General features: G+C 50.5%; 1 protein-coding gene across 2 annotated transcripts; it reads right to left on the bottom strand.

Annotated features, from left to right (window-relative positions):
* Nucleotides 1–7,071: 7,071 nt before the first annotated feature.
* POLR2A (RNA polymerase II subunit A) lies at nt 7,072–27,296 on the bottom strand. Of its 2 annotated transcripts, XM_036836208.1 has the most exons (30): nt 26,805–27,283; nt 21,706–21,760; nt 21,286–21,418; nt 21,006–21,142; nt 20,739–20,912; nt 20,264–20,545; nt 19,780–19,941; nt 19,452–19,672; nt 18,747–18,879; nt 18,137–18,261; nt 17,837–18,047; nt 17,107–17,316; nt 16,856–17,024; nt 16,574–16,668; nt 16,225–16,428; nt 15,847–16,069; nt 15,216–15,399; nt 14,669–14,840; nt 14,470–14,575; nt 14,174–14,379; nt 12,617–12,841; nt 12,224–12,470; nt 11,827–11,927; nt 10,415–10,519; nt 10,139–10,321; nt 9,661–9,864; nt 9,287–9,473; nt 9,063–9,176; nt 8,763–8,912; nt 7,072–8,660 (listed from the first exon to the last, which is right to left on the bottom strand). In XM_036836208.1, the coding sequence occupies exons 3-30, from the start codon at nt 21,410–21,412 to the stop codon at nt 7,504–7,506; spliced, it is 5,814 nt and encodes a 1,937-aa protein (XP_036692103.1). In that variant the 5' UTR covers nt 21,413–21,418; nt 21,706–21,760; nt 26,805–27,283; the 3' UTR covers nt 7,072–7,503. The 2 variants fall into 2 exon arrangements, with proteins under 2 accessions (XP_036692103.1, XP_036692102.1); XM_036836207.1 differs by lacking the exon at nt 21,706–21,760 and having other exon boundaries at nt 26,805–27,296.
* Between the last annotated feature and the right edge of the window lie 153 nt (nt 27,297–27,449).

The following is a 27,449-nucleotide window of genomic DNA, read 5'->3' as shown; positions in this document are numbered from 1 at the left end:
TTTCCTTATTCATCTTTAGAAGATTTTTTAAAATATATATTCTCTGTCAGTCGTATGTGTTACAAACCTCTTTTCCCAGTTTTGCAACTTACTTCTTTTTACTTTATTCATGATGTGTCTTTTTTTCGTCCAGTTTTATTGAGATATAATTGACATCCAGCACTGTGCAAGTTTAAGGTGTACAACAAAATGATTTGATGTACATACATCATGAAATGATGATCAAAAAAAGTCTGGTGAACATCACCTCATATAGATACAAAATTAAAGAAACAGAAAAAAACTTATTTTTCCTCGTGATGAGAATTCAGACACTTGAGTTGTTTCCATGTTTTTGCTATTATAAGCACTGCTTCTATGAACATGTTTTGTTTGTTTGTTTGTTTGTGTGTTTTTTGCCTCACTGTGAGGCTTTCAGGAGGCTAGCTCCCCGACCAGGGATTGAACCCGGGCCACGGAAGTGAAAGCCCTGAGTCCCAACCACTGGACAGCCAGGGAATTCCCCTTGTTTATCTTATAACTGGAAGTTTGTACCTTTTGACTGCCTTCATCCAATTCATGATGTCTTTTGATGAATAGCTGTTTGTAATTTTAATTTTTTCAAATGTATCAATTTTTTTAGCATTAGTACTTTTTTTGGGGGGGGTTCCTTATTTAACAAAAATTTCGTTAGTCCAACCTCAGAAAAAATGTTAATCTATTTTTACTACCTGTTTAAATTTTTTCTTTCAACACTTAATTCATCAGGGATTGGTTTCTGAGAATGAGATAGGAATCCACTTTTATCTTTTTTTCCCTCATTAATTGAATAGCTCCTCCTCTCCCCACTGATCTGCCATTCCATTGCTGTAACACATCATAATTCCACATATGCATGGGTCAGTATCTGGGCCTCTATTCTATTCCACCATCAGGTGATGATGCCTCTTGCAGCTGCTGGACCAGATGCGATTTCATTGCTTAAGTAAGTTAACACATCCACTGGTACCTGGTATGAAGCTATTGACCTAGCAAACGCCTTTCTCTCTATCTCTGTCCGTAAGACTCACCAGAGGCAGTTTGCTTTCAGCTCAGCAATACACCTTCACTATCCTACCTCCGGGATGTATCAACTCTCCAGCCCAATGTCATAATTTAGTTTGCAGGAATCTTGATCACCTTTCCCTTCCACAAGCTATCACCCTGGTCTATACCAGTGATGACATTATGACCTAGTGACATTATGGACCTAGTGAGTGAGAAGTAGCAGCTCCTCTAGACTTATTGGTAAGACATTTGTGTGTTGTAGGGTGGGGAATAAATCCAACTAAAATTCAGGGGCCTTCTGGGGGTCCAGGGGGTGTGGAGTATGTTGAGATATCTCTTGTAAGGTGAAGGATAAGTCGTTGTATCTGGTCCCTCCCACATCCAAAGAAAGAGGCACAATGCCTAGAGGGCTTCTTTGGCTTCTAGAGGCAATATAGTCCTCATTTGGGTACGTTACTTTGGCCCATTTACTGAGTGACCCAAAAAGCAGTTTTCAGTGGGGTCCAGAACAAGAGAAGGCTGTGTGATAGGTCCAGGCTGCTGTGTAGGCTGCTCTGCCCTTCGGGTCACAGGATCCAGCAGATCCAATGGTGCCTGAAGTGTCCGTGACAGAGAGATGCTGTCAGGTTGATGACACTGGATGGCTTCCACCATGGGCGGGGCAGTGTTTTACTCTTACTGGAATAGACCCTCTGGATATGTTTGGCAAAATGCAATGTTGCATGCAATGCTTCTGCCAAAACTACCATCCCTGGACTTATCCACATGTCATGGTAGTCCATACCACATTGCTTCTTTTTTTTTTAATTTTTTTTATAGCTACTCTATTTATTTATTTATTTATTTATTTATTTTTAGCCGTGTTGGGTCTTCGTTTCGTGCGAGGGCTTTCTCTAGTTGCGGTGAGCGGGGGCCACTCTTCATCGCGGTGCGCGGGCCTCTCACTATCGAGGCCCCTCCCGTTGCGGGGCACAGGCTCCAGACGCACAGGCTCAGCAGTTGTGGCTCACGGGCCCAGTTGCTCCGCGGCATGTGGAATCTTCCCAGACCAGGGCTTGAACCCGTGTCCCCTGCATTGGCAGGCAGATTCTCAACCACTGCGCCACCAGGGAAGCCCCATACCACATTGCTTCTGATCAAAGAACTCACTTCACAGCCAAAGAAGTGTGGCTACAGGACCATGCTCATGGAGTTTACTGGTCTTGCCATATTCCACACCACCCTGAAGCAACTGGCTTGAAAGAACTATGTAATGGCCTTCTGAAGGCTCAGTTACAGTGCTAGCTAGGTGGCAATACCTTGCAGGGCTGGGGCAAGGTTCTTTAGGAGGCTGTCTGTGCTCTGGATCAGCCTTTGATATATGGTGCTGATTCTCTGATAGCCAGGATTCATGGGTCCAGGAATCAAGGGAGTGGCACCACTCACTATTACCCCTAATGACTCACCAGCAAAATTTTTGCTTCCTGTTCCTATGACTTTATGCTCTGCTGACCTAGAGGTCTTAGTTCCAGAGGGAAGGATGCTTCCACCAGGAGACTCAACAATGATTTCATTGAACTGGAAGTTAAGACAGCCACCCAGCCACTTTGGGCATCTCATGCCTCTCACTCAATGGGCAAAGAAGGGAGTTATGGTGTTGGCTAGCTGGGGTGATTGATCCAGACTGCCAAGCGGAAATTGGACTACTATCCACAATGGAGGTAAGGAAGAATATGTGTGGGCATCTCTTAGTATTAACATATCTTGTAATTAAAGTCAATGGAAAATGACAACAATCCAATTGAGGAAGGATTAGTAATGGTTTAGCCCCTTCAAGAATGAAGGTTTGGGTCACCCCACCAAGTAAAGAACCATGACCAGCTGAGTTGCTTGCTGAAGGCAAAGGGAATACAGAATGGGTAGTAGAAGGTAGTTGTAAATACCATGGCTAGTTACAGAAATGAGGACTATACCTGTTATGAATATTTCCTCATTGTTTTATGAATATGTTTGTGTATGTGTATCTCTCTTTGTTTTCTTTCCTCTCTTATTCCCTTATCATGTAACATAAGATGTACTGACTTTATATCATAGTATTTAAGTATTGTTAATTTTACATCATAGTATTTAAGTTATGGCGTATCAAGAAGAGTAAACACTACTCAAGGACTTCACCTCTTCTTCTGGGGAAGGGGTTAGTGTATTTTCAGTTGTACACATGACAGTTGTATCATGGAATTATGATCTTGTTATTGTCTTTATTTGGAGATTAAGTACGGTTTAAAGAGGTGCATATGGGTACAAATTGAAAAGGGGTGGACTGGTCATGGTTAAATTTATGTGTCAACTTGACGGGTCACAGGGTGCCCAGATTAAATATTATTTCTGAGTGTGTCTGTAAAGGTGTCCTTGATGAGATTAGCATTTGAATTGGTAGACTCAGTAAAGCAGATGGCATCATCCAATCCATCAAAGGTCTGAATAGAACAAAAGATGGAGGAAGGAGAAATTCACCCCTTTTCTTTCCAGCCTCACTTGGTTGAGCCGTGACATCTCATCTAACCTTTTCAGGCCTTCAAACTTGGGCTGAATTACACCACTGGTTTTCTTGGGTCTCCAGCTTGCAGATGGCAGATCATGGGAATTCTCAGCTTCCATAATTCTTGAGCCTTGAGTCAATTCCTCATAGTATATATATATATATATATATATATGAATTTACCTATTTATGAATTTATATATATATATATATTTATTTATTTATATATATTTATTCATTCTACTGGTTCTGTTTCTCTGGAGAACCTAACCAATACAAAAATCAAGCAATGTCCACAAAATTGTGAGGGAAAGAAATATCCAGCCAAGATGTGCTTCAATTTTGAAGGCTACAGGAAGATAGTCTCAGAGTAAAAGATTAAGGGACTATAATGAGGCAATTATGAGCCTTTTCTGAAAAACATTCCTGACAGATGAATAAAAAAGATGACAGCGGAGAAGCAGTGGTAAGAAGACGACAGATGAGCCATTTAAATACATTGATAAGAGTACATAACTGGGGACTTCCCTGGTGGCCCAGTGGTTAAGAATCCGCCTGCCAATTCAGGTGACACGGGTTCGAGCCCTGGTCGAGGAAGATCCCATATGCTGCGGAGCAACTAAGCCCGTGCGCCACAACTACTGAGCCTGCACTCTAAAGCCTGCGTGCTGCAACTACTGAAGCCCGCGTGCCTAGAGCCCGTGCTCTGCAACAAGAGAAGCCACCGCGATGAGAAGCCTGCGCACTGCGACAAAGAGTAGCCCCCGCTCGCCGCAACTAGAGAAAGCCCGCACGCAGCAACAAAGGCCCAACGCAGCCAAATTAATTAATTAATTTTTAGAAAATGCAAAGGGTTCCCAGGTTGCTAGTGCAGCCACGCGCCAGGAGAAAGCAAATACACGTTCTCTCTATAGGTATGCCACTTCGATCAAGGACTCAAAGTTCTCCCACAGATAAAGTTCCAAGGAAAAAGAGCAGCTCACAATCTAAAGCTGTAAAACGCACAAGCAAACAAGGCTTTGTGAGTCCTCGAAAGAGAAGTGAGACCACAGAACTACACCTGCAAAGACCAGGGCTATGCCAAGTCACATCGGGGCCAGAGGCAAACGGGGGGAAATCATTCATCTGGATCCTTTTTAAATTTAAACTGTTACTATTTCATTCATCATGGACTTTTACATTAATTTTGATGTTTTAAATATTGCATTAAAATATTATTTATCTTGATTATGTGTTTTTTTTGTTGCCCCTTAAATTTTGCGCTTGTGGCGAGCACTGTGCTTGCCTCACCCTGGCAGATTTCACTTCCCTAACTGCCATTTGTGACAAGATGGATGGACCTTGAGGCCATTATGCTAAATGATATAAGTCAAACAGAGAAAAAAGAAACATTATACAGGGACTTCCCTGGGCGTCCAATCGTTGGGACTTCTACTGTGGGGGGCTCAGTTTCGACCCCCTGGTCAGGGAACTAGGATCCCTCATGCTGCATGGTGCAGACAAAAAAAACCCCCCAAAAAATTATATAATCTCACATGTGGAATCTAAAACAAACAAATAGAACACAAACTAAACTCATACAAAAGGAAATCAGATTTGTGGTTATGGGGGTGGGGCATGGGGTGGAGGAATTAGATGAAGGTGGTCAAAAGGTACAAACTTTCAGTTGTTAGATAAATAAGTACTGGGGATGTCATGTACAACATGATGACTATAGTTAACACTGCTGTATGGTATATTGGAAAGTTGTTGAAAAAGTAAATCCTGGGACTTCCCTGGTGGCGCAGTGGTTAAGACTCAGCACTCCCTATGCAGGGGGCCCGAGTTCGATCTCTGGTCGGGGAACTAGATCCCACGTGCATGCCGCAACTAAGAGTTCACATACCACAACTAAGGAGCCCGCCTGCTGCAACTAAGACCCAATGCAACCTAATAAATAAATACTAAAAAAAAAAGAAATCTTAAAAAAAAAACCTTAAAAAAAAAAAAAGTAAATCCTGAGTTCTCATCACAAGGAAAAAAGCCATTTCTTTCTATCTAACTTTCTATCATTCTATACGGTGAAAGAGCTGTCTGGAATTATGTTCGCCAATTGCCAACAGTAATTCAGGGGATTGGGAAGATGTTATTCTTTTTTCTACCGTGCTTGGATCTTTTATAATACCCTTTTATAAAAACAAGTCATCTCTTTCAAAACAATTTAAGATCTGGATTAAATACTGCAAAATGGTATCTACCGCCTATAATCTTAGTGATAAGTTAATAGATCTTGGCCATGTTTCTTCTTTTTTTCAATATTTATTTTTATTTATTTATTTTGGCCGTGCTGGGTCTTAGTTGCAGCACATGGCATGCGGGATCTTTTTTTTTTTTTTTTTAATTTATTTATGGCTGTGTTGGGTCTTCGTTTCTGTGCGAGGGCTTTCTCTAGTTGCAGCAAGTGGGGGCCACTCTTCATCGTGGTGCGCGGGCCTCTCACTATTGCGGCCTCTCTTGTTGCGGAGCACGGGCTCCAGATGCGCAGGCTCAGCAGTTGTGGCTCACGGGCCTAGTTGCTCCGCGGCATGTGGGATCTTCCCAGACCAGGGCTCGACCCCGTGTCCCCTGCATTGGCAGGCAGATTCTCAACCACTGCGCCACCAGGGAAGCCCCATGTGGGATCTTCTAGTTGCAGCATGCGGACTTCTTAGTTGTGGCATGCAGGCTTCTTAGTTGCAGCATGCGAACTCTTAGTTGCACAGCATGCATGTAGGATCTAATTCCCTGACCAGGGATTGAACCTGGGCCCGCTGCATTGGGAGCAACAGAGTCCTACCCACTGGATGACCAGGGAAGTCCCCATGTTACTTTCTAAACTATCCTTTGAAATATTTCAGGGAGTTCCCTGGTGGCCTAGTGGTTAGGATTCTGGGCTTTCACTGCCATGGGCCTGGGTTCAATCCTTGGTCAGGGAACTGAGATCCTGCAAGCCACATGGCCAAAATAAAAAAAAGGAACTAATGAAACAAAATATGAAATGGCCAACTGAAAATAGCAAATTATCACCAAGTTCTTTAACTTCAGCTTTAATACATATCCTAGTAACCATAATCTTCTCATTGTTGGTTTGAGGCCAAAACAAAGACTGATTAGAAGTGACTTGAGAAACAGGTAGGAAAAATACCCAAAGAAAACATGCCTCCTGGTGGTGGTGTTAAGGGCAATAATTTTTCTGCTTCTGTACTGCACCTTTCTGTACTTTTCTAAATTACATATTATGATAATCAGTAAAATCGGTTAAAAAGATGTTATGTCAATATTGCTTTAATGCAGGACAAGGCCTCTATCTGTTCAACCACAAAGCCGGGACAGAGCAAAGCCTGGCACAAAGTAGGTGTTTGTTTGGTGAATGTACTGTCTGTGCTCATTTTCCTGCCCCTGCCCCATTAGCAGGGATCAGCTAAAACATGATAAATGGAAGAGCAGCCCAGGCAGGGAGTAGGGGCCTGGATATTCTTGCCTCCTAATAAAGCACTCAACAGCCACACTTCTGGTCAAAATTAGTAAACTTTATTTCAACTTCAAAAAGTAACAAACAAAAGGCAGCTTTCGCTTTGTTCTTCCAGAGGATCAGATGTAACGACCCAGAGCAGGAATTACCCCAAAAAAGTTAAAATACCCTTTACCCCCCGAATCAAGCCATAGGCAAGGAGGATCCTGGATCTGGGGACAGGCCTCAGGTAGGTAGGGCAAGAAGGAGAACACCACTGCAGGCGAGTGGGTTCTGAGACGGCACAAGTGGAGAACAAGACAAAAGCCCCGGCAGAAATGGGACCAGAACCTCAACAGGGAACTTTGTCACAAGGAGCTATGTACAAGGGAGCTGGACCGGGGCCTGCACCCCACAGGGGAGGGGAGGACTGCGGAACACACTGAAGCCGCCCTTCACCTAGCCGGGTGCCACTGCGCAGTGCTCACCCTCAGTTCTCCTCATCACTGTCATCGGGACTGATGGCTGGGCTGGTGAGGCTATAGGTGGGGCTGGTGGGTGAGTAGCCAGGGGAGGTGGGCGAGTAGGTCGAGCCTTTGGGAGAAGTGGGCGAGTAGGTGGGGCTGGTGGGCGAGTACTTGGGGGAGGTGGGTGAGTAGGTGGGGCTAGTGGGTGAATACTTGGGGGAGGTTGGGGTGTAGACCGGAGAGGTTGGTGAGTAAGTAGGAGATGTCGGTGAGTATTTTGGAGTGGTGGGCGAGTAGGTGGGGCTGGTAGGAGAGTACTTGGGGGAAGTGGGCGAATATTTCGGGCTGGTAGGTGAGTACTTGGGAGAGGTCGGGGTGTACTCCGGTGAGCTGGGGCTGTAGGAAGGACTGGTTGGGGTGTACTTTGGCGAAGTTGGGCTGTAGCTGGGCGAGCTGGGGCTGTAGCTGGGTGAGCTCGGGGTATAGGTGGGAGACTGTGGTGTGTATCGTGGGCTCGAAGGGGAGTAGCTTGGTGAGGTCGGGGAGTAGCTGGGTGAAGTCGGAGAGTAGCTTGGAGAGGTTGGGCTGTAGTTGGGGCTCGTTGGTGTGTAGTTGGGACTAGTCGGTGAGTAGCTGGGGGATGTTGGGCTATAGCTGGGTGACGTCGGGGTGTAATTGGGACTGGTTGGAGAATAGTTAGGGCTGGTGGGTGAGTAACTTGGGGAAGTTGGTGAGTAGCTTGGTGATGTCGGCGAATAGCTTGGAGATGTCGGCGAGTAGCTGGGTGAGGTGGGCGAGTAGCTGGGTGAAGTTGGCGAGTAACTGGGTGAGGTGGGCGAGTAGCTGGGAGAGGTGGGCGAGTAGCTAGGTGATGTGGGCGAGTAGCTTGGGGAAGTGGGCGAGTAGCTGGGCGAGGTCGGGGAGTAGCTGGGCGAGGTCGGGGAGTAGCTGGGCGAGGTCGGGGAGTAGCTGGGCGAGGTCGGGGAGTAGCTGGGCGAGGTCGGGGAGTAGCTGGGTGACGTGGGGCTGTAGTTGGGGCTGGTTGGAGAATAGGATGGAGACGTAGGGGAGTAGGAGGGTGAAGTGGGGGAGTAAGAGGGACTCTGGGGCGTGTAGCCCCCAGGGGAGCGGGGCTCGTAGGCAGGCGACGTTGGGGAGTAGCTGGGAGACATGGCACCCCCTGTGGGAGAGAAGCAGAAAGGCATTAAGTGATGGAGAGACTCACCCAGAAGGAAGATCAAGGAGGAAATGAACTTGGCCTTGACAGACAAGGACAACTCACCTGGTGAGGGGATATACGGGCTTGAGGGGCCAGGGGAGCCCGGGGAACCCGGCGTGGGAGACCAGGCCGGGGAGTAACCAGGGCTGAAGCCACTGGCATCTGAAGCAGCACTGGGAGAGAAGCCGGCTGCCCCCGGGGTCATCCCGCTCCCTGCGAAGTGAGAGAAACGTTAGTTAAAACCAGAGCTGGAGCCCAACACACTCCCAGAGCCCCCAGCGTCTCCACATGGGGACGCCTCATGAGGCCAGCCCACCGCCCTCTGAATCACCCAGAGGGCTGTCTTCCCGGCTGGCCACTCACCAACACTGGGGGACCAGGCGCCGTAGGCTGGGGTTGCGCCCTGGTTCCAGGGTGTCATGGCTGGAGAAATTCCTCCCATGGGACTGGGGGCCGAGCCGAAGAACATGCCGGTGGCTGCAGAGAGGCACGCAGTGACCCACAAAGAACAGCACCGCGACTGGCGGCCGCGCCCACACGCATCCTCCCCACCGCCCCACCTCCTCCTCGTAGCCCCTTGTACTCACGTCCGGCAGCTCCCAAGCCAGGGATGTTGGTGGGGATCTCCATGCCATACTTGCACTTCTCTGCGTCGAGCAGGAGGTCAAAACAGCCAGTGCCGGCTGGAGCCAGCTGGCCCAGCATGATGTTCTCAGACACCCCCTTCATGGGGTCGCTCTCTCCATGTGCAGCTGCTTCCATAAGCACATCCACCTAAACCTCAGAAGAGGGGGCGTGCCGTCAGACCCCGCCCCACCATGTCCCACCATTGTTACAGCCACCTACCCAACAATGGAACCGCACCGAGGCCCATCACACACAGTGCAGGATGCCCTCTTCCCACAGCAGTCCCTCCTCCCTGCTCTCTCTCCTTCCACCTGCACAGAACTCCTGCCATTACCGTCTCCTCAAAGGAGCACTTCATGAGAGGTCCGGTATCCTGGCGGTTGACTCCGTGTCGGGTGATGGCCATCAGGTGGCCACGACAGGTCATGGTATCACACAGGAGGGCCAAGTGCCGATAGTTGACGTAGGAGCCATCGAAGGAGATGACGTGGTATAGCTCCCGCTCCAGGGCCTTCCGCACGGCTTCTATGCCCAGCACCTGGCATGGGGATTGGGGGGGGTGGGGGAAGGGTCAAGACCGAGTAACTGCTCTCCTCCCGCTGCCGCCACCACCCAGATCCACAGAGGGACAGTCAGGAGTCAGTGAAGCCCAGACGCAAAAGTGGATTCAGGCATAAAACCACCTGACCAACCCCTCTCCTGAGGGGAGAGCACGGACCGCAACCACTGCCCGAGACCTAGGGAGGAGGCCTTGAGCCAGAGGGACCCGGTAAGAAGGCTGAGCTCTGGGAAGAAGGCTCTGAGGGGCTCACTGTGAAGATCTCCACGATGTCGTTGGACGTGGTGCGCACAGGGTCCACGTCCTTCTCGCTCAGCACCCGCATGAGGCTCACGCCATCCGTCTCCAGGATCCACTCCTGCAAGGCCTTGAACTCCCCGTCCTCTGTGATGATGATCTTCTTCTTGTTGTCTGTCTGCGGCAAGTGCATGTACACCTGCAGGGGGACAGAGCGAGCTCAGGCTGGGCGGGTGGGGGTGGGGAGGGAGGGAAGCGGGGGTGGACGGGCTGCAGGGAGGGAACGGCTGACCTTGCTGATCTGCTCGATGCCCTGCAGGGTCATATCTGTCAGCATGTTGGACTCGATGCAGCGCAGGAAGACGTCGTCATCCATCTTGTCCACCACCTCTTCTTCCTGCAACAAGAGCGAGTCAGCCCTCCTAGGATCCTCCGGTCTCTCCCCGCCCTCACCCCAAACCACAGCCTGACCTGGAGAGCCAGGTGTGGCCCAGACCTGCCCTCTTCAGTTCCAGTGAGGTTACTTTCTATCGTGTTTTTACGACGGTATTTAAAAAAACCTCAGAAAAGGCAGCCACACTCCACCACCTTAACACGATTCCCACTCTGTGTGCGTGCTCCAAGGGCTGTAACAAAGCGCACAGCACCTCTGCTCTCGTCCTGGCACTCACCGAGCATTCGCCCGCCCACTAACGCCTTGACGTGTGATCTCTAATGGACGTGTATCCACACATTCTTATCTACTCTCCTCCAGTTCAATAGTAAGTTCTGAGTTTTTATTATTAAGGTATCCACATCTGCTGAACAATTTTTTTTTTTTTTTTTTTTTTTTTTTTTTTTTAATGAATGCCCTTGCAATTTTTTTTTAAATTAATTAATTAATTTGTTATTTATTTTTGGGTGTGTTGGGTCTTCGTTTCTGTGCTAGGGCTTTCTCCAGTTGCGGCAAGCGGGGGCCACTCTTCATCGCGGTGCGCGGGCCTCTCGCTGTCGCGGCCTCTTGTTGCAGAGCACAGGCTCCAGACGCGCAGGCTCAGTAGTTGTGGCTCACGGGCCCATTTGCTCCGCGGCATGTGGGATCTTCCCAGACCAGGGCTCGAACCCGTGTCCCCTGCATTGGCAGGCAGATTCTCAACCACTGCGCCACCAGGGAAGCCCTGAACAATTTTTTAGGAGCCGTGCCCAGGAGTGAAGTCACTGATCAAACATTTTCCTGGGTCTTGTTTCACCCGCTGTCACACCACTTTCCCTAGGACACAGCAATTCCTACTGTCCGACCTGCCCTCACACAGGAGCCGCAGGGAGGAGAGAGACAAGTGACCGGGCTATGGGACACCCCCAAATCAACACCGTCTGTTTTGGGGCTTTTTTTTTTTGGCCGCACCCCGCAGCTTGCTGGATCTTAGTTCCGCGACCGGGGATTGAACCTGCGCCCTAGGCAGTGAAAGCGCGGAGTCCTAACCAGTGGACGGCCAGGGAATTCCCAGCACCGTCTGTTTTATCTATATGGCTGCTACTTCACATTTCAAAGATCTTTTGCTGCTAAAAGTTTTGCAGATCATTGCTACCCACCCTCCCCCCATCTCTACTTTAGGTGGTGTGACTGGCACTCAACGCTGCTTTCATTTTAATGTTTTTGGTCAGGAACCAGATTTAACGGTTTTCTATGTCTGACGTATAAATTTCTGCTTGGGTCCCGTTTACCTCTTGCATCTTGTTTTCATCACTGTTCATGATGCGGATACGAAGCACCAGCTTCTCTGCATTATCATCGTTAAAGATGCAATTCAAGTCATCACCGAAACCTGGGAAAATGAGAACAACTGCAGCTGCAGGACTGCTTCTGCTCACGGCTCATCCACAGCTCTCCCCATATGGGCTCTCTTCTGGCTTTCCCCTCCTTCCCACAGAACCCTTCTAGAAAGAGGGAGGGGAAACGATGAGAAGGAAAAAGCAGTGCAGAGGGGACCTGGAGAAGAGGTGCCCTGGAGGAGCAGAGCCAGTGAGTGGAAGGTGGTGGGTGTGGGCGCCCTGTCTGGGACGAGAGCACGGGGACAGCACAGGGAGTGCGGGGAGCCCAGGCAGGACCTCCCAGCCTCACCAGCGTTGATCTTTTCGGCAATCTGCTCCATGGTCAGCTTCCGATCAGTCATGTGCTTCCGGTCCAGCTCCACCCGCAAAAGCCAGGGGGAGATTCGGGCCACATCAAAGTCAGGCATCTCGTAGTAGACATTCACCCACTCCTGATCCTCTGCCACCACCGTGCTCTGCGGGTTGGGGTCATAGTAGATGGCCGTGTTGGCAGTCACCTTCCTCAACGTTGTATGTTCCAGGCGGCACAGAATATCCTGGGGAAAAAAAGGGATTCGTGACAGGCATTTGGGTGGCTCCAAAGGCCTCTTCAAACCCACCTGCAGAGGGGCTGCCAAACCCTTTACTTAAGGAAGGAGTCCCCTCCTACTCCTGCCAGGTAGCCCGTTACCCTAAGCCGCACCTTGGCTCTCTCAGCATCTCGAGCAGACTGGCCCAGCAGGAAGACAGTAAGTGAGGGGGTCTTTGGCTTCTTGGAAATGTTGATGAGCTCCTTAAGTCGGGGCACACCCAGCGTCACATTCTTGGCGGACACACCAGCATAGTGGAAGGTGTTCAGGGTCATCTGGGTGGCAGGTTCTCCAAGGGACTGTGCAGCCAGAGCTCCCACCATTTCCCCAGGATGGGCCTGGGGAGTAAGAAGAGCTAGCCTCAGAGAGCAAATCCCTCCCCACTGGTGAATGAGAGTGAGACACTGTCAGGGCTGGGCAGAGGTGTCTGGAAAAGGCAGAGACTTAAATAAATCAGGGTCTTATTTGATCATCCCTTTCCTCAGACGGCATTTCAATTTACACCCGCCATTTAGCCCCCGCCGCGCTGCACACCCAGGGATAGGGGCTATGTCATCTAAACCCCACATTTCCAAAAGTACTGGGTGCTAAAGTTACAGGGTAAATATTCATTTGATAATAGTCTTCTAAGTGGGAAGCTCCCCAATGCATTATTTTAATTGAGATATAATCACATACCATAAAATTTAATCTTTCTTTTTAAAGTTTTTTTTTGACATGGACGATTTTTAAAGTCTTTATTGAATTTGTTACAATATTGCTTTTATTTTACATTTTGGATTTTTGGCCACAAGGCATGTAGGATCTTAGCTCCCTGACCAGGGATCAAACCCACACCCCCTGCAGTGGAAGTGCAAAGTCTTAACCACTGGACCTCCACGGAAGTCCCCAAAATTTAATCTTTTAATTGGAATCATATAGTATGTAGCCCTTTCAGACTGGCTTCTTTACTTAGTAATACTATTTAAAGTTGATCACTGTCATTTTTTGTGCCTTGACAGCTCATTACTTTCTACCACAGCATAATATTCCCTTATCTTGTTCATCCTTCATCAACGGATGACCATTTCGGTTGTTTCCACTGCTTGGCTATTATGAATAATACTGCTCCGAACATCTCTGTATGGGTTTTTGTGGGGACGTGTGCTTCCTATTCTCTTGGACATATTCCTAGGAGTGAAATTGCTGGGTCATATGGTAACTCTATGTTTAAACTTTTGAGAAACTGCCAGACTGTTTTCCAAAGCAGTTGCAACATTCCCACCAGCAGTGTATGAGTGCTCCAATTTCTCTATATCCTCGCCAACGCTTGTTTATTTTTTCTTTTAGTCACCCTAGGGAGCATGAAGTGGTATCTCATCGTGGTTTTGAACTACATTTCCCTGACGGCTACTGATATTGAGCATCTTTTCATGTGTTGGCCTCTTCAAGGTTCACTTTTTGTCTCTGCAACATGGGACTAACAGCCCCTCTCCTACTAGGGTCTTCTTAAGACTGCTAAGGAATAAAGGTATAAAGCCTCCAACACAGGACTTGGTTCACAGCAGTGTCTCAGTGAATGAGATCTATTATTATGCAATTATGGGCAGAGGTGGGCTGTTCTCAGAGCCCAGAGAAATCAAAGGATCAGAGGACAGAACCAAGGCTGGGGTGAGGAGTACAACACTCACAATGGCTTGGTTGAACTTGGACTCGATCTCTCCGAGCAGCCAGTCGAAGGCCTCTCCGCTGAGCCGAAACTCCTCAGCCATGCGGCGGGAGCACAGCGTGGACCGCAGGTGGATGTTGAAGAGCAGGGTGGCGTTCTCCTGGGCCTGCCGGCTCAGTGGGTCGTCCCCATTCACAATCACCAGCTTCTTGCTCAGCTCCTTGACACCTAAGGGCCAAACGAGGGATGAAGAGGTTGTAGACCAGGACGCTGCCAGCAGAGCCTGCCTGGCCTGGTGGTCCTGAGGCAGGTACTCACCCTCTACCACCTTGATGGGGTGCAGGTCAGAGGGGAGGCGAGGGTTGATGTGGAAGATCTTCTGAGCGTTCCAGATCATGCGCAGCAGGTTACAGGGGAGGACAACCTGAGGCAGGAGGGAAGGAGGCAGGACCCCAAGTCAGGGACAGCCATGCAGGGCCAGCACTTCTCCAGCCCAGCCCTTCCCGCCCACACGCACCTTGCTGTCACCAGTTGGGAAGATGACCCTGAGCACCTCCCGGTCCTCACGCATCCGCTCAAATTCTCGCTCCAGCTCGTTCTGAATGTGTGCGTTGCTCAGCACGTCCTTCACCACGTCCTCCTGCAGGGTGCGCCGCAGGGCCCTCTCATTGGTATAATCAAAGCGGAACCTGCAGGTGACAGGGGTGGAGTCAAGGGGCAGGAGGGCCCTGATCAAGGAACAGTGTGAGGCTCCTGAGGTCTGCAGCCCACAGGAATAGGGCTGTGAAGAATCCTGGGCGGGGAAACACAAGATCCAGACCCAAGGATGTCCAATGGGACTTGAGCTTATGCCCACCCCTCTGTACAAAGTGGGGACGGGTCTCAACTCTGGTCTCCATCCGTCCTCTCCCATCTTGCAGCTGCTGCCAGATGGGTGGGGAAGGGGCGGTATAAGGTCCACTGCAAGACACGGTCCAGGTGATCTCACCGTGTGGGGGGAGGAGAACCCCTACAACTCTGGCCCTGAGCAAGGGGCAAGAACCACCCGCCTGCCGCCTCCTCACTTCTTCTCGAAAGCCTTGTTGGAAGGCTTGAGGGTAGCCAGGTTCTGGAACTCAACGCTCTCGCCCGCCAGGCCGTCTTCGCCATAGCGCAGCTGTACCACCTGATTGATGGAGTTCCGCACGGTGGCATCATACTTCACCATCACCGACTCCATGGATTTGATCAGCCGCCGCTGGATGTACCCTGAGGGGGGAGGGAATCAACTGAGGGACCCAGAGCAAGAAGAGGAGCCTCCCTATCTCAGGAGAAGACCTGCTGGCCACTCTGGTCCTCAGGAGAGCCAGCTAGTAGCCTATCATCCCCAAGGCCTCTCAGTGAAAGCCATGCCCACCACCAGATGGACCCAGGGCCCAGTAGAGACCCTTAGGAAACACCGTCCATGTGATAGGTCAGGAGCAGAGACCCTGAGGCTCTAGCCCTGCGTCATGGAATGCTGCACGGCAACCAGAACAAGAGTGTTTGCCTAACTCTTGACCTTTAGTCTCTATTCTTTCCACAAAGGTCAAAATTACTTCTCTGGGGATAGAAGACTTTAGTCTGAGAACCCCGCTCAAACTCCCCAGGGGCTTCTCTGCCTGCGGTCCTCTCTGGGACCAGCCCGTGGAAGGGTCCTGGATCCGAAGTCCTCACCAGTCTCAGCAGTCTTGACAGCTGTGTCGATGAGCCCCTCACGACCCCCCATGGCATGGAAGAAGAACTCGGTGGGCGTGAGGCCGGCCAGGTAGGAGTTCTCCACAAAGCCACGGCTCTCAGGCCCATAGTCATCTTTGATGAAGTGAGGCAGAGTCCGGTGCTTGAACCCAAACGGGATCCGCTTGCCCTCCACGTTCTGCTGCCCGACGACAGCAATGACCTGGGGAACAGAAAAGGTGGGGTGCATCCAACTCCCTCTGCCTTGAGAATGAGAGTTCCCCATACTTTTCCCCCAACTCCCCCAGCAGCACACCCCTTCCCTCCTCCTCCCCACCTTCAGTGTGGCCCCAGTTCTGGAAAGACAAGGCTCCCCACCTGGGAGATGTTGATCTTGGAACCTTTAGCCCCGGACACAACCATTGACTTAAAGTTGTTGTATTCAGACAGGGATTTCTGGGCAGAGGAGCCAGTCTTGTCTCGGGCATCGTTGAGAATGCGGTTCACCTGGTTCTCAAAGGTCTGCCGCAGAGTGTTGCCCGGGGTGGGCTCCAGCTCGTTGTTATGGGCCTTCTCGATGACCTGGGTGCACAGGAGAAGGCTGAGTTCTCAGGAAGACGTCAACCTCTTCTGGTCCCCGTCTCTCTAATCCCAATGTCCCCTTCACTCCTCAGTTCAAAGCCACTGAGAGCCTCTTACTCAGTCTTTGCCCAGCCTTCCCTCTCACCTCTATTACATCCTGCTTGGCCTTCTTAATAGTGTTCTGAATGTCTTGGTAAGTCTTAGAATCAGCAATGGAGTCCCCAATGCCAATGGTATGACCTAGAAATAAAAAGAAGCATCAGCAACACCTTCTTTGGACTCCCAAGAAACATGGGATGGAATCACAGCCAACAGAGTAGATGGAGGGACCAAATCCAAGGGGGGGAAGAGAAAGGGATGGAAGAAGAGCAGTAAGAAGTGAGACGGACAGGATTTATAGAGGACTTGGTAGAGCTCCTAGGCTTACCCTCAATGAGGAGCCAGTTGTTAATGACAGTCTGAATGTTGGAGTAGAAGAGGCGGGTGATGTCATGACCCATCTCTAGGTAAGAGATGTGGACCAGAGAGCCAGCTGATGTGCCCAAAGACTTCTTACACAGGATGCCCATGATCAGCTCCCCGTTCTCCACCACCACCTGCAGAGAGCACCATTCACAGCCCCTGCTGTGGCTTCCATGTCCAAAGCCCTTCCCCACACATCCAGAAGCCAGGCCCTACCTTGGTGTCCCCAGGAGAGATGTGCTTGTAAGGGCCACTATCCTCATCGTCGGGATGGGTGCTGTGGGTGCGGATACAGTTGATGTGGCCGGGTATGATGAGGGAGAAGATCTGCTTCCCTGTCCACAGGGGCCGGGGCTTCAGGATGGCTGGCTGTGGGACCTTGCCGTCCCACGTGGACAGGAACATCAGGAGGTTCATCACCTCCCCCTGGAGAAAAAGAGCAGGAAAGACAAGAAGTCAGAACTGGAGGTCTCACCTCTTGGGAATGTCAGGGGAGGCCTTGCTGCCCAAAGGGGAAAGCCAGACTTTGAAGGCAAAGAGATGGCAAGAAAAGTGTTTTCCAAACTTTTACTAAAAACTTAACTGTGATAGTGAGACTTTGGGATTTTTTCTTTAAACGATAAGTACAAATTACTTTTAATAATTAGAAAATAAAGAGAAAGTAAAAAAGAAATAAACAGAATTTCAACAAAGTCTTATTTCTCTCTTCGCCTTTACTTTCCAGATGATACCTAAATTTACATGACATTTTAAGAAATTAAATGGGGAGCTAAAGCCATACACCATTTTTGGCCTCGATCTTTGCTCACTCCCTTTCCTTCTGCTATCTCACATACAGGTTAGCGCAGAGCAAGTCAGGGCATAAGTCACTGCTCCTCCCCCCATCCTTGCTGTGCTGGGCCCCTGCCCACCCAGGCCAGGTTTCCCCGAGCCAGGGACCACACACCCGCTCCAGGAAAACGTCCCTCTTGGTGAATTTGCGCACTGCGGTCAGCGTGTCCTGCACAATGCCCATAACTGGGCGATTGCTCTGGGGGGTGACAATCATGCGTGGCACCATGGCGAGCTCCTGGATCTCAGCCCGCGTCTCCAGGGACTGTGGCAGGTGCAAGTTCATCTCATCCCCATCAAAATCGGCATTGTATGGAGTTGTCACACTAGTCAAAGAGGGAAGTGAGTTGGAAAGATGCCACAGTGAGACCCAGGGAGCAGCCCAGCCCAGCCCAGCCCCAGCCGGCGGACTGACCTAAGATTCAAGCGAAAAGTAGACCAGGGCAGGATGCGAACCCGATGTCCCATCATGGACATTTTGTGCAAAGTTGGCTGCCGGTTGAAGATAACAATGTCCCCATCGCACATGTGCCGTTCCACCTGAGGAGGTGAGGTGTGGGAAGAACCTCAGTGAAGGAGGTATGCTAAGAATGAAGTGATAGGGGACCTAAGATGCTTTGAAACAGACGACACTGTGGTGTTATTTCACTTGAAACGCTTATCAACCACCAGCTTTGGGCCAGGCCCTGGGCTAGATTCCAGGCTATCAGAGAAAACAAAGACGTAGTCCCCAGACCTCAGGAAACTCAGCTGGGAAAGAAAACCGAGAGAGACTCCGAACATGAAGCCTTCTGCTCTGTTCCCCCCGGACCTCTTTCTGCCCCGTGTCCCTCTTGCTGCCCGTGGGCTTACGTGACCCCCACCTTGAATGCCAAGGGCTGGCAGCTACAAGCTTGCCTAGGACAGCAGGAGTCTTTTAAGCTTGGATTCTAATGAACAGGACCGCCTCAGACGGCCCACTCCAGCTGGCCCCCAGTCCAGAAAGCTTCCTGCTCAGGTAAGAGAGGCCCTGGCCTATTACATGCCTTATAGCCAGTCTGCAGGTGAAGGTCACTGGGCTTGGGGTGGAAACGCAGGTCAATGCGATCACCGTTGTCCCGGATGATGTACTTGGCCCCTGGGTACTGGCTGTTCCCCCTGCGCACTAGTTCCTGAAGTCTAGGAAGGAAAGGGATGCAATGAACAAAATGCTTCCCAAAAAAGCCCTCGTTGCCACCCTCACCCCAAAGCCCCAAGTGGGAACCCAAACTTCTAAACTTCGACACTTGGGACTTCCCTGGTGGTGCAGTGGTTAAGAATCTGCCTGCCAATGCAGGGCACACGGGTTCGAGCCCTGGTCTGGGAAGATCCCACATGCCGAGGAGCAACTAGGCCCGTGCACCACAACTACTGAAGCCCGCGTGCTCTAGGGCCTGGGTGCTGCAACTACTGAGCCCGCATGCTGCAACTAGAGAAAGCCCGCACACCCAGAGCCCGTGTTCCCGCAACAAGAGAAGCCACCGCAATGAGAAGCCCGCGCACCGCAACGAAGAGAAGTCCCCGCTCGCCGCAACTAGAGAAAGCCCGCACACAGCAACGAAGACCCAACGAAGCCAAAAAGAAATTTTAAAAAAACAATGATAATAATAATAACAATAATAATAAACTTCAACACTCTCTTCTTCTTGCTCCGAGCCCATTCCCCCCACCCTCCCCGACCCCTCCAGGCAGGGCTTCTGAACTGAGCACACCTGTCAATGTTGAAGGGGGTGACGATCTCCGCAAAGGTCATGTTGGCGGCAATGGAGCGAGGCACGCCAACCTGGTCAATGGAGAGGTTGGGGTCGGGGGTGATGACAGTGCGGGCCGAGAAGTCCACCCGCTTGCCCATCAGGTTCCCGCGCACACGGCCTTCCTTGCCCTTCAACCGCTGCTTCAGGGACTTGAGGGGACGCCCAGACTTCTGCATGGCCTGTGAGGAAACGCAGGGTGGGGGGCACCCCAGCAGTCAGCACTGGCCCCCCCCCGGGCCCCCCCCCTTTCCTCCAGGCGCTGGGCACAGGGAGCCCGTCCACTCACACGAGGCAAGCCAGGCAGCTCGTTGTCCACCATGGTGGCCACGTGAAACTGGAGGAGCTTCACGTCCTCAGCGATGACATGCGCAGCTGCGCCGTTCTGCTCATTGCGCCGAAGCTGATTGTTGATCTTCACGATGTCGGCCAGCTTGTGTGTCAGGTCATCCTGAGGCAGGAAGTCAGAACCATCACAATCCAGCCAACCCTGAGCGCTCGGCCTGCACGTGCCAGCACGCGGTGCCTCTCACCCTCCCTTCACACCACCCTGGGCGGCAGCTCCGGGCCCTCGGTTCACAGATCCAGAAGCACCTTTGTGAGCTCTAACCTCCTTAAGGGGCTCACTAAAGCTCACACAGCCAGCAAGTGGCAGGGTATCTTCAGGCCCAGGTGACCTGTCCGTCACCCTCGCACGCCTTCGCCCCCACCACGGGCCTCCCTCCGCGCAGACACCTGGCCTAGCTGAGCGGCAGGGCCTTGAAGGCGCTGACCTGGTTGCGGGCAGAGCCCTGCATCACAACGGCGGGCCGCACAGAGAGCGGGGGCACGGGCAGCACAGTGACAATCATCCACTCGGGCCGGGCGTAGCGAGGCTCCATGCCCAGGACGAAGCACTCCTCATCTGAGATGCGTTTGAAGATCTCGTGCACCCGCTCAGGACTCAGCAGGATCTTCTTCTCCTGAGAGTCCTCGTTGACATGCTTCCACTCTGCATACAGCTCCAGGCCGGAGCGCCGGATCCTGGGCTGGTACCGCCCACAGCCGCCGTGGCCCTTCCAAGGAGACAGAGGGGCCATCAGAGCCCAGAGGTCGGGCCTTCTCCCCCAACACCTGGCCGGGCCAGCCCCTCCCGCTCTTCTATGACCTTCGGGCTCCTGCTGCTTCCACTGCCTCCCCATCTTCCACCCTCCGGGCCTCTGGGACCAGCCCTCAGCCCCTCCCAAGAGTCTGGGCAGCCCCGGCTACCTTTTCTTTGGTCAAATCCTCATCGCCCTCAGGCTGCTCCACGCCGAACTTGTTGTCCATCTCCTCCCCGCCCTCGCAGATGTTTTTGCCCTTGCAGAGGTCATAGACGTGTGTGAGCCGCTTCTTGGGCTGCCCCTTGGACTTAGCCAAAATGTCCTTGATCTTCGGGTTGTTCTGGGGACAAGGCAGAGCGGGGTCAGTTGGGGCTGCTCCCCTGCCCACCCCCCAGCAACCCCGCCCCCCGGCCAGAGCCCATCTCCCACTCACAGAGTCCACAAGCAATTTGGAGCAGAAGAAGCAGACGCAGCGCAAAACTTTCATCGTCTTGACCAGGAAGCCGACATGGAACACGGGTTTGGCCAGCTCAATGTGGCCAAAGTGGCCAGGACACTCTGTCATGTTTCCTGTGGGGACATGCATACAACACTTTCCTCCCAGCACTCACCTCAGAGACCAGGTCTCCAGGTGTCCACCCCCAGTCCTGGCTTTCTGTAAGGACAAGCCTCTCCCTCCCTCTAGGGTCCTGTGCTGGCCCCCCAGTGCTCACCTGCACAGGTCTGGCAGCGGCCAGTCCTCTCAATCACCCCCTGCCTCGGATCCATCAGCCCCCCAAGCTTGGGGCGGCCTCCCTCGGTGGTCTCTGGGTATTTGATGCCGCCCTCTGTCACAGACATTCGTTTCTGCAGACAAGAAAGGCCAATAACAACTAAATAGGATTCCTAGTTTCCAGACTTCGTGGCTGGGGAGCTCTGTACTAAGGCCTTAAAGAACCCCAAACTACTTACAGAAGAACTAAGCAGGTTTAGCCTGAAGCGAGGGAAATGGGGGTCAGCGTGTGTGATATTTGACTGTGGAAATGCCAAAGTCAAATATCGCAAGTCAAAAGCTCGTTCCAGTCACTGTCTGAGTGGGAAGGGGCGCTCAGACTAGTGTGTGGTCAACTCTGGGCTCCGTACAAGTCACCTACCTCTAGGACTTGAACCCTGGATATCCTACTGGGTTGAATTCTAGGTCACTGTCATCTACAGAATTTAACAGCAAAAGAAATAAAAGTTGTTTCAAGAGGGAAAAATTCAATGCCTTGTTTCTTTCCCAAAGCTGAAATCAAGGCCAGAACCTCCCTGTAAGGCACCCCCATCATGACAGCCCAGGTGTTCTGCCCAAGACATGCTCCTAAAGTTAGGCACTCTTTGCCCCCATCCTTGTCACCTCCTCCTTCTCAAGGGCCTGGGTCAACCTGAACCCTTCCATGTTCAGATATTTTAGGATAGAACAGGAGAGGGGGTCGCTAGAGCAGAGGTTGTTGAAAATTATCTGGAGCAGAAGTGAACCCTGGAGCCTCAAGAGATGGAGGCAGAGCCAAGGCCAGAATCCTGGGAGAGGTGGAGCCAGGACTCAGTGGGACCAATTCAGTGGAGGAAAGGGAGGGAAGGACGGGCTCAGAAGTAGGTACAACTTGGAGAAGAGATTTCTGCTCTGAGCTAAAGGCTGTTCAAGGAAACCTTTGGCATCTTTTCACACACTGAAAACCAAGAACTTTAAAATTAGTTAAGCTTTGGGCTGCTAAACTTCCAGAGGGAAGACCTTAGAAGAATTTAAGAATTTTTCTATCTTAGTGTCAACTTCATGCCACGTACCAAACGTACCTAATGTATCTTGTTTCTCTTACCCTAACCACTAACCTTCTAGGAGTGAATTCCTATCTCTTAGACATGAGAAACCTGAGGCTGTGTAAAGTGACTGCCCAAGGCCTCAATCTCAAGGAGCCTGCAGAAGTCAAACCCACCCCCCTGCGATCCCAAACATATGCTCATCCCATTCTACTATACTGCAGCAGAAACAATTACTTACACTCTAGGATTTGAAGCAGCACTATTTACAATAGCCAAGACATGGAAGCAACCTAAATGCCCATCGACAAATGAATGGATAAAGAAGACGTGGTACATATATACAACACAATACCACTCAGCCATAAAATAGAGCGAAATCATGCCATTTGCAGCAACATGGATGGACCTAGAGATTATCATGCTAAGTGAAGTCAAAGACAAATATCATATAACATCACTTACATGTGGAATCTAAAACATGATACAAATGAACTTATTTACAAAACAGAAACAGACTCACAGACATAGAAAACAAACTCATGGCTACCAAAGGGGAAATGGGTGCCTTGGTCTGCTCCTTAAACACTGCCACTCCCCAAGGTTTTAGCTCATCCACACTTCTCATCACACCCAAGTGTTATGCCATGATTCTCACTATTTACTCACAACAAATCTCTACCCTCCAGGCCTCACCTTTCTTCTGGACTTCGGATTAACATACTGAACCACCTACTGAACCCCCTGTAGATATCCCCCTGATAAATCAAATCCAACATGTCTAAAAGCAAACTCCCTTCTCCACAAAAATCTCTCCTTTTCCTTTAGTCCCCATCTAAGGTAGTGGAACTCAAGTCAGAAACCAACACTTACCCTTCCTTACCCACAGTCATAAAGCAGTGGAACAAGCATGGCCTGGAGTCAGAGACCTCTAATTTGCAATTCTAGCTCTGTCACTTATCATCTATATAACCATTAAGGATTTAATTAACCTGCTTAAACCCAGGATGGAATAGGTGTTCAATATATGACAGCTGTTATTATCCAATCATTCACCAAGTACAGGTTATTTTTACCTCCTGAACAAACAGTTCTTGAATCTTGCCCCTCTGCTCCATCCCTACGCCCACTGCCCTAGCTCAGGCCTGTCCTTTGTGGTATGTATCCAAGTGTTCCATGGGTCACCAGCCCTTCTCTCCTACCCATCCAGACTATGATCAGGGTGCTCTTTCTAATTTGGAAATCTAATCTTCATGCCCTCTTGTTCTCAGAATGATATCCAAATTCAGCAGGACGGCTTACAAAGAGTTTTATGATGTTTCCACCTTCCTTTCTTCCTCCACATCAGTAGCTGAGTCCCCAGCAGCCCCCCTATCCCCCAGCATATGTGCTCCACTACTTGGGGTCTTTGTACATGGGGTCTTTGTATCTCTGCTTGGGATGCCCTCCCCACAAGACAAACTGCTATCTTAAGACTCAGCTCAGGCACTGCTTCTTCCAAGAAGCCTTTCCACAGCCTCGCTAGCCAGACTGGTGAGCCCCACTCTGTGCTTCCATAATCACTCCATCACTGCAAATCTCATAATGCAATGCAATGATCCACTGCGGTTTGTCTTCCCCATAGATTATAAGCATCTCTCAGGCAGGTAGCATTCCTCTATCACCCTGGACCCGATGGCTCTCAATAATTGTTTGTTAAACTGAACTAAACTGCCTTAGGACCCTCCATTGCAGGGAAGTGCCCTCGAAGCACTTGAAAAAAGAAAAAAAAGAACTTGAAAAGAGACAGAAGGTTGTTCGCTTACAGTCAAACCAATAATCCTCTCATAACGGATCTAATTAGTCACTGCTGGGTGGAAACCAAAATGGTCAACAGGTGCAAGGCTAAGAGGTTCTGAACATCCACCACGCTCGTCAAGATGACCTGATGAAATCTCAGGGAGACAGGCCTGTGGTGACTAAATTCACAAAGCTGGAACCCCATCAGCTGCATCGTGTCTGATAAGAAACACAAAGAGGGGGTTTGCTCACCGTGAATGAAACACAGAAGAGCAGGAGCAGACCTGAATCTGGCCGCCAGAAGAGTCACTAGAGAGAGGCCTAAGGAAAATAACACTCAAAGCTTCTCACCTCCCGCTGCTCCAAGTCCGTGCTCACCAAGCCAGCCACCTTCTAAGGACTCCCTCTGCTTCCGGGCATTGAGACTGGACCAGGGGCTGTCCTGGAATGTTCTGGACTAACCCTCTACCATAACTTGGATTTTGAATTATACACAAACTACTTTAGCCCCCAATCCTTCATCCAAACACTGGTTCTCACTGCCCACGTGATAACAGGTTAGACACCCGAGGTCCCCCGTCCTCACCATTTATGCTCCAACCACAAGAGATTCCTCAAAATTCCTTTTCTTCCCATGCCCGCCTTTCCAACAAACTTCTATTCATTTTTAAGACCCAGTTCAAATGTCACCTCTTTATAAAGTATTCTCTAACTCTTCTTGGCCTTATCCACACCCCAGCACCACTCTTATCTCTTGTTCTACACTGATTTTTGCCCAGTATTTAGCAACTGCTAAAAACCCAGCTTCACAAAGATATGACGTCATCAGAAGGGATCTGGCGCCACCTAACGCTGAAAGGGAACTGCCCAACCTAGTAGTTCCCAGGGCATCAGGCAAACGCAGCTGTGCTTCCGTGCTTCTCTTAAAAATTTAAAATCTCTCACTGGGCCCCTGTGAGTTTGCTGCGGTGTCTCAGCAGTTTGGGAACAGGCGATCAGGGGGTTTAACCTACTGGGAAGGTCTTGTTCTATTGTAATAAACCCTGAGTTATTCAATAGAATCCTTACTAATAAATAATTAGGTGATTTATAATTTCACACAATGTTGAAATAAAAATCCTTCTACATGTATCTTTATGTACCTGTACAATTATTTCGTTCACTCATTTATTCAAGTAACTTTTATTACATGTCTATTATGTGCCAGGCACTATTTGAGATGCTGGAGAAAGAAGTGAATACAAAGTCACTCATGAAATTTACATTCTACTGAGGAAACAATAAAGAGAAAAACTAATCCTTTCAGGTACTGACCAGCTATGAAGTGAAATCAAGTCAAGACTTGGGGTTAGAGAAGGTTAAGGGTTTCTGTCCCTGGTATCAGCCCCCAAAAGCCTTCTGCATTTTTCAAGTGTTTTACAGTTTTGTTTTTTAGATTTCAACCTCAACCCCATCTGGAATTTATTCGGTGTGGTCTGAGTTCAGGAGGTTCTAACTCCTGACACAACTTTCCTACAGCTGAGCCTCCTCCTCTAGCAAACTTGTCTCCATCCACAAACAGAGCCATTCAATTCCATTCTCTCCAGCCCACTGGCTTCCTCCAGTTTGCTCCACAAAGGCGTCCAAAGGGCCAACAGCTCTCCCTCCTCCCTGATCTTTCCTGCTTCCATTCTTAGTTCTCCTCCCCAGTCAGTTCTTCACAGGACCATCAAAGTAGTAATTTTTTAAAAAATGTAAACTTGATATCACTCTCCTGCTTATAATTCTCCAATGACTTCCTACTGAAAATAGAATGAAATCCAGATTCCTTACCATGATCTATAATATCCCACCTGGACTGCCCACCTCATGCTTCCCCAAGAATGGTTTAATACTCTCCTCACCCACTACACCCCAGCCACCCTGGCCACCTTTCAGCCCCCGAGGCACACCAAGTTATTCCCTCCTTCAGGCACTTTGCACTTGCTCTTTCCTCTGCCTGAAAAGCTACTGACCTACAATCTATGGCCTAGGAGACTGGCTGCTTCTCATCATTCGAGTAATGTCACCTCCTCAAACAGGCCTTCCCATACCCTGACACCATCCCATCTAAAGCAGCCTCACCTCGGTCACTCTCCATCGCATTACACCGTTTCACTTTATGCAAGGCACTTGCCCTTAACTGAATTATCTTGTTCATTCATTTATTCGTGTTTATTGTCTGTCTCCCCTGCCCCTTCCCAAAGAAAGTGCTCTAGAAGGCAGGGTCTTTGTCTTGTTCAGCTCTGCATCCCCACCGTCTGTCACGTCTATCACGTAGCAGGTGCTCAATTAATAATTGTAGAGGGGGAGGGAAAAAAATCTGGAGCTCGGCTTCTCACCCAAAGGATTGGTGTGATATCTTTTAACGTCGGTAACTGCGGTGTGGAGCCAATCAACCTTCTCGCCCTCCTTCTCACCCTCCAGCCCCTCCTGCGGCCCGGCCCCTAGCTCGGACACAGCGCTAAGCTTGCTGACCCCCTATGAAAATTTAATTCTCGTTGGCCGCGAGGCTGGACTCTGCACTGCCTTGGCGCCGCTGACCCATCCTCCCCGCCTGTCTTCCTTGGGCAGGGAAATGCGCCAAGTTTCCGCGGCGGCCGTCAAGCCCCGCCCGCCACGCGGGCGGGAGGAGGAGTAAGAGGGCAGAGCCGCTTACCAGTTCATCCGGACTGAGGACTCCGAACTGCACTCTCTTGATGGTGCGCAGCGGGCATGCGCTGTCCCCGGAGGGGGGGCCACCCCCATGCATCGCGGAGGCAGGCGCGCTGCGCAGGCGCAAACCTCACTACAAAAAGCCTGCGCCGCCTGCACCTAGGTGCTCAGACCCTGCCGGGGCGGCCGCCGGGAAGGACCTCCCCGAGTTGGGAGGAAAAAGCCGGAGGAGGAAAAGGTGGGGGAGGGAAGGAGGCGGGGAAACGAAAAGGGGTGAAAGGAGCTCTCCTCCGCCTTTCCGGAGATTTTTCGTCTCCCAAAAAGAAAATAAAAAGAGGAAGGGAAAGGAAAAGGTTCTGGGGGAGGAAGAAGAGAAAGGGTAACGAATAAATAAGTAACCGGGCTCCAGAACGGCAGAGGTTACGGCAGTTTGTCTCTCCCCCTTCCGGGAGCCGCCTTCTTCTCCAACCGTCCCGGCCGCGCTCTCGGCGCTTCTGAGAAGAGAACTGGCCGGATGACGCCCTTTATAGATTCGCCCTGGCATTCCCCCGCCCCTTCCTTTCCCGCCCTCCCTTGCGCTACGGGGTCGCCTGCGCCGGCGTGCACGGGGCGCGCGCTCGCGTCGTTGATCCTCCCTCCCCGGCTCCCT

The sequence above is a fragment of the Balaenoptera musculus genome, chromosome 20 (assembly GCF_009873245.2).
Source record: "Balaenoptera musculus isolate JJ_BM4_2016_0621 chromosome 20, mBalMus1.pri.v3, whole genome shotgun sequence".
NCBI classification, from domain to species: domain Eukaryota; kingdom Metazoa; phylum Chordata; class Mammalia; order Artiodactyla; family Balaenopteridae; genus Balaenoptera; species Balaenoptera musculus.
Note: the sequence above shows the minus strand (reverse complement) of the source record. Positions and strands in the feature narration are given on the sequence as shown.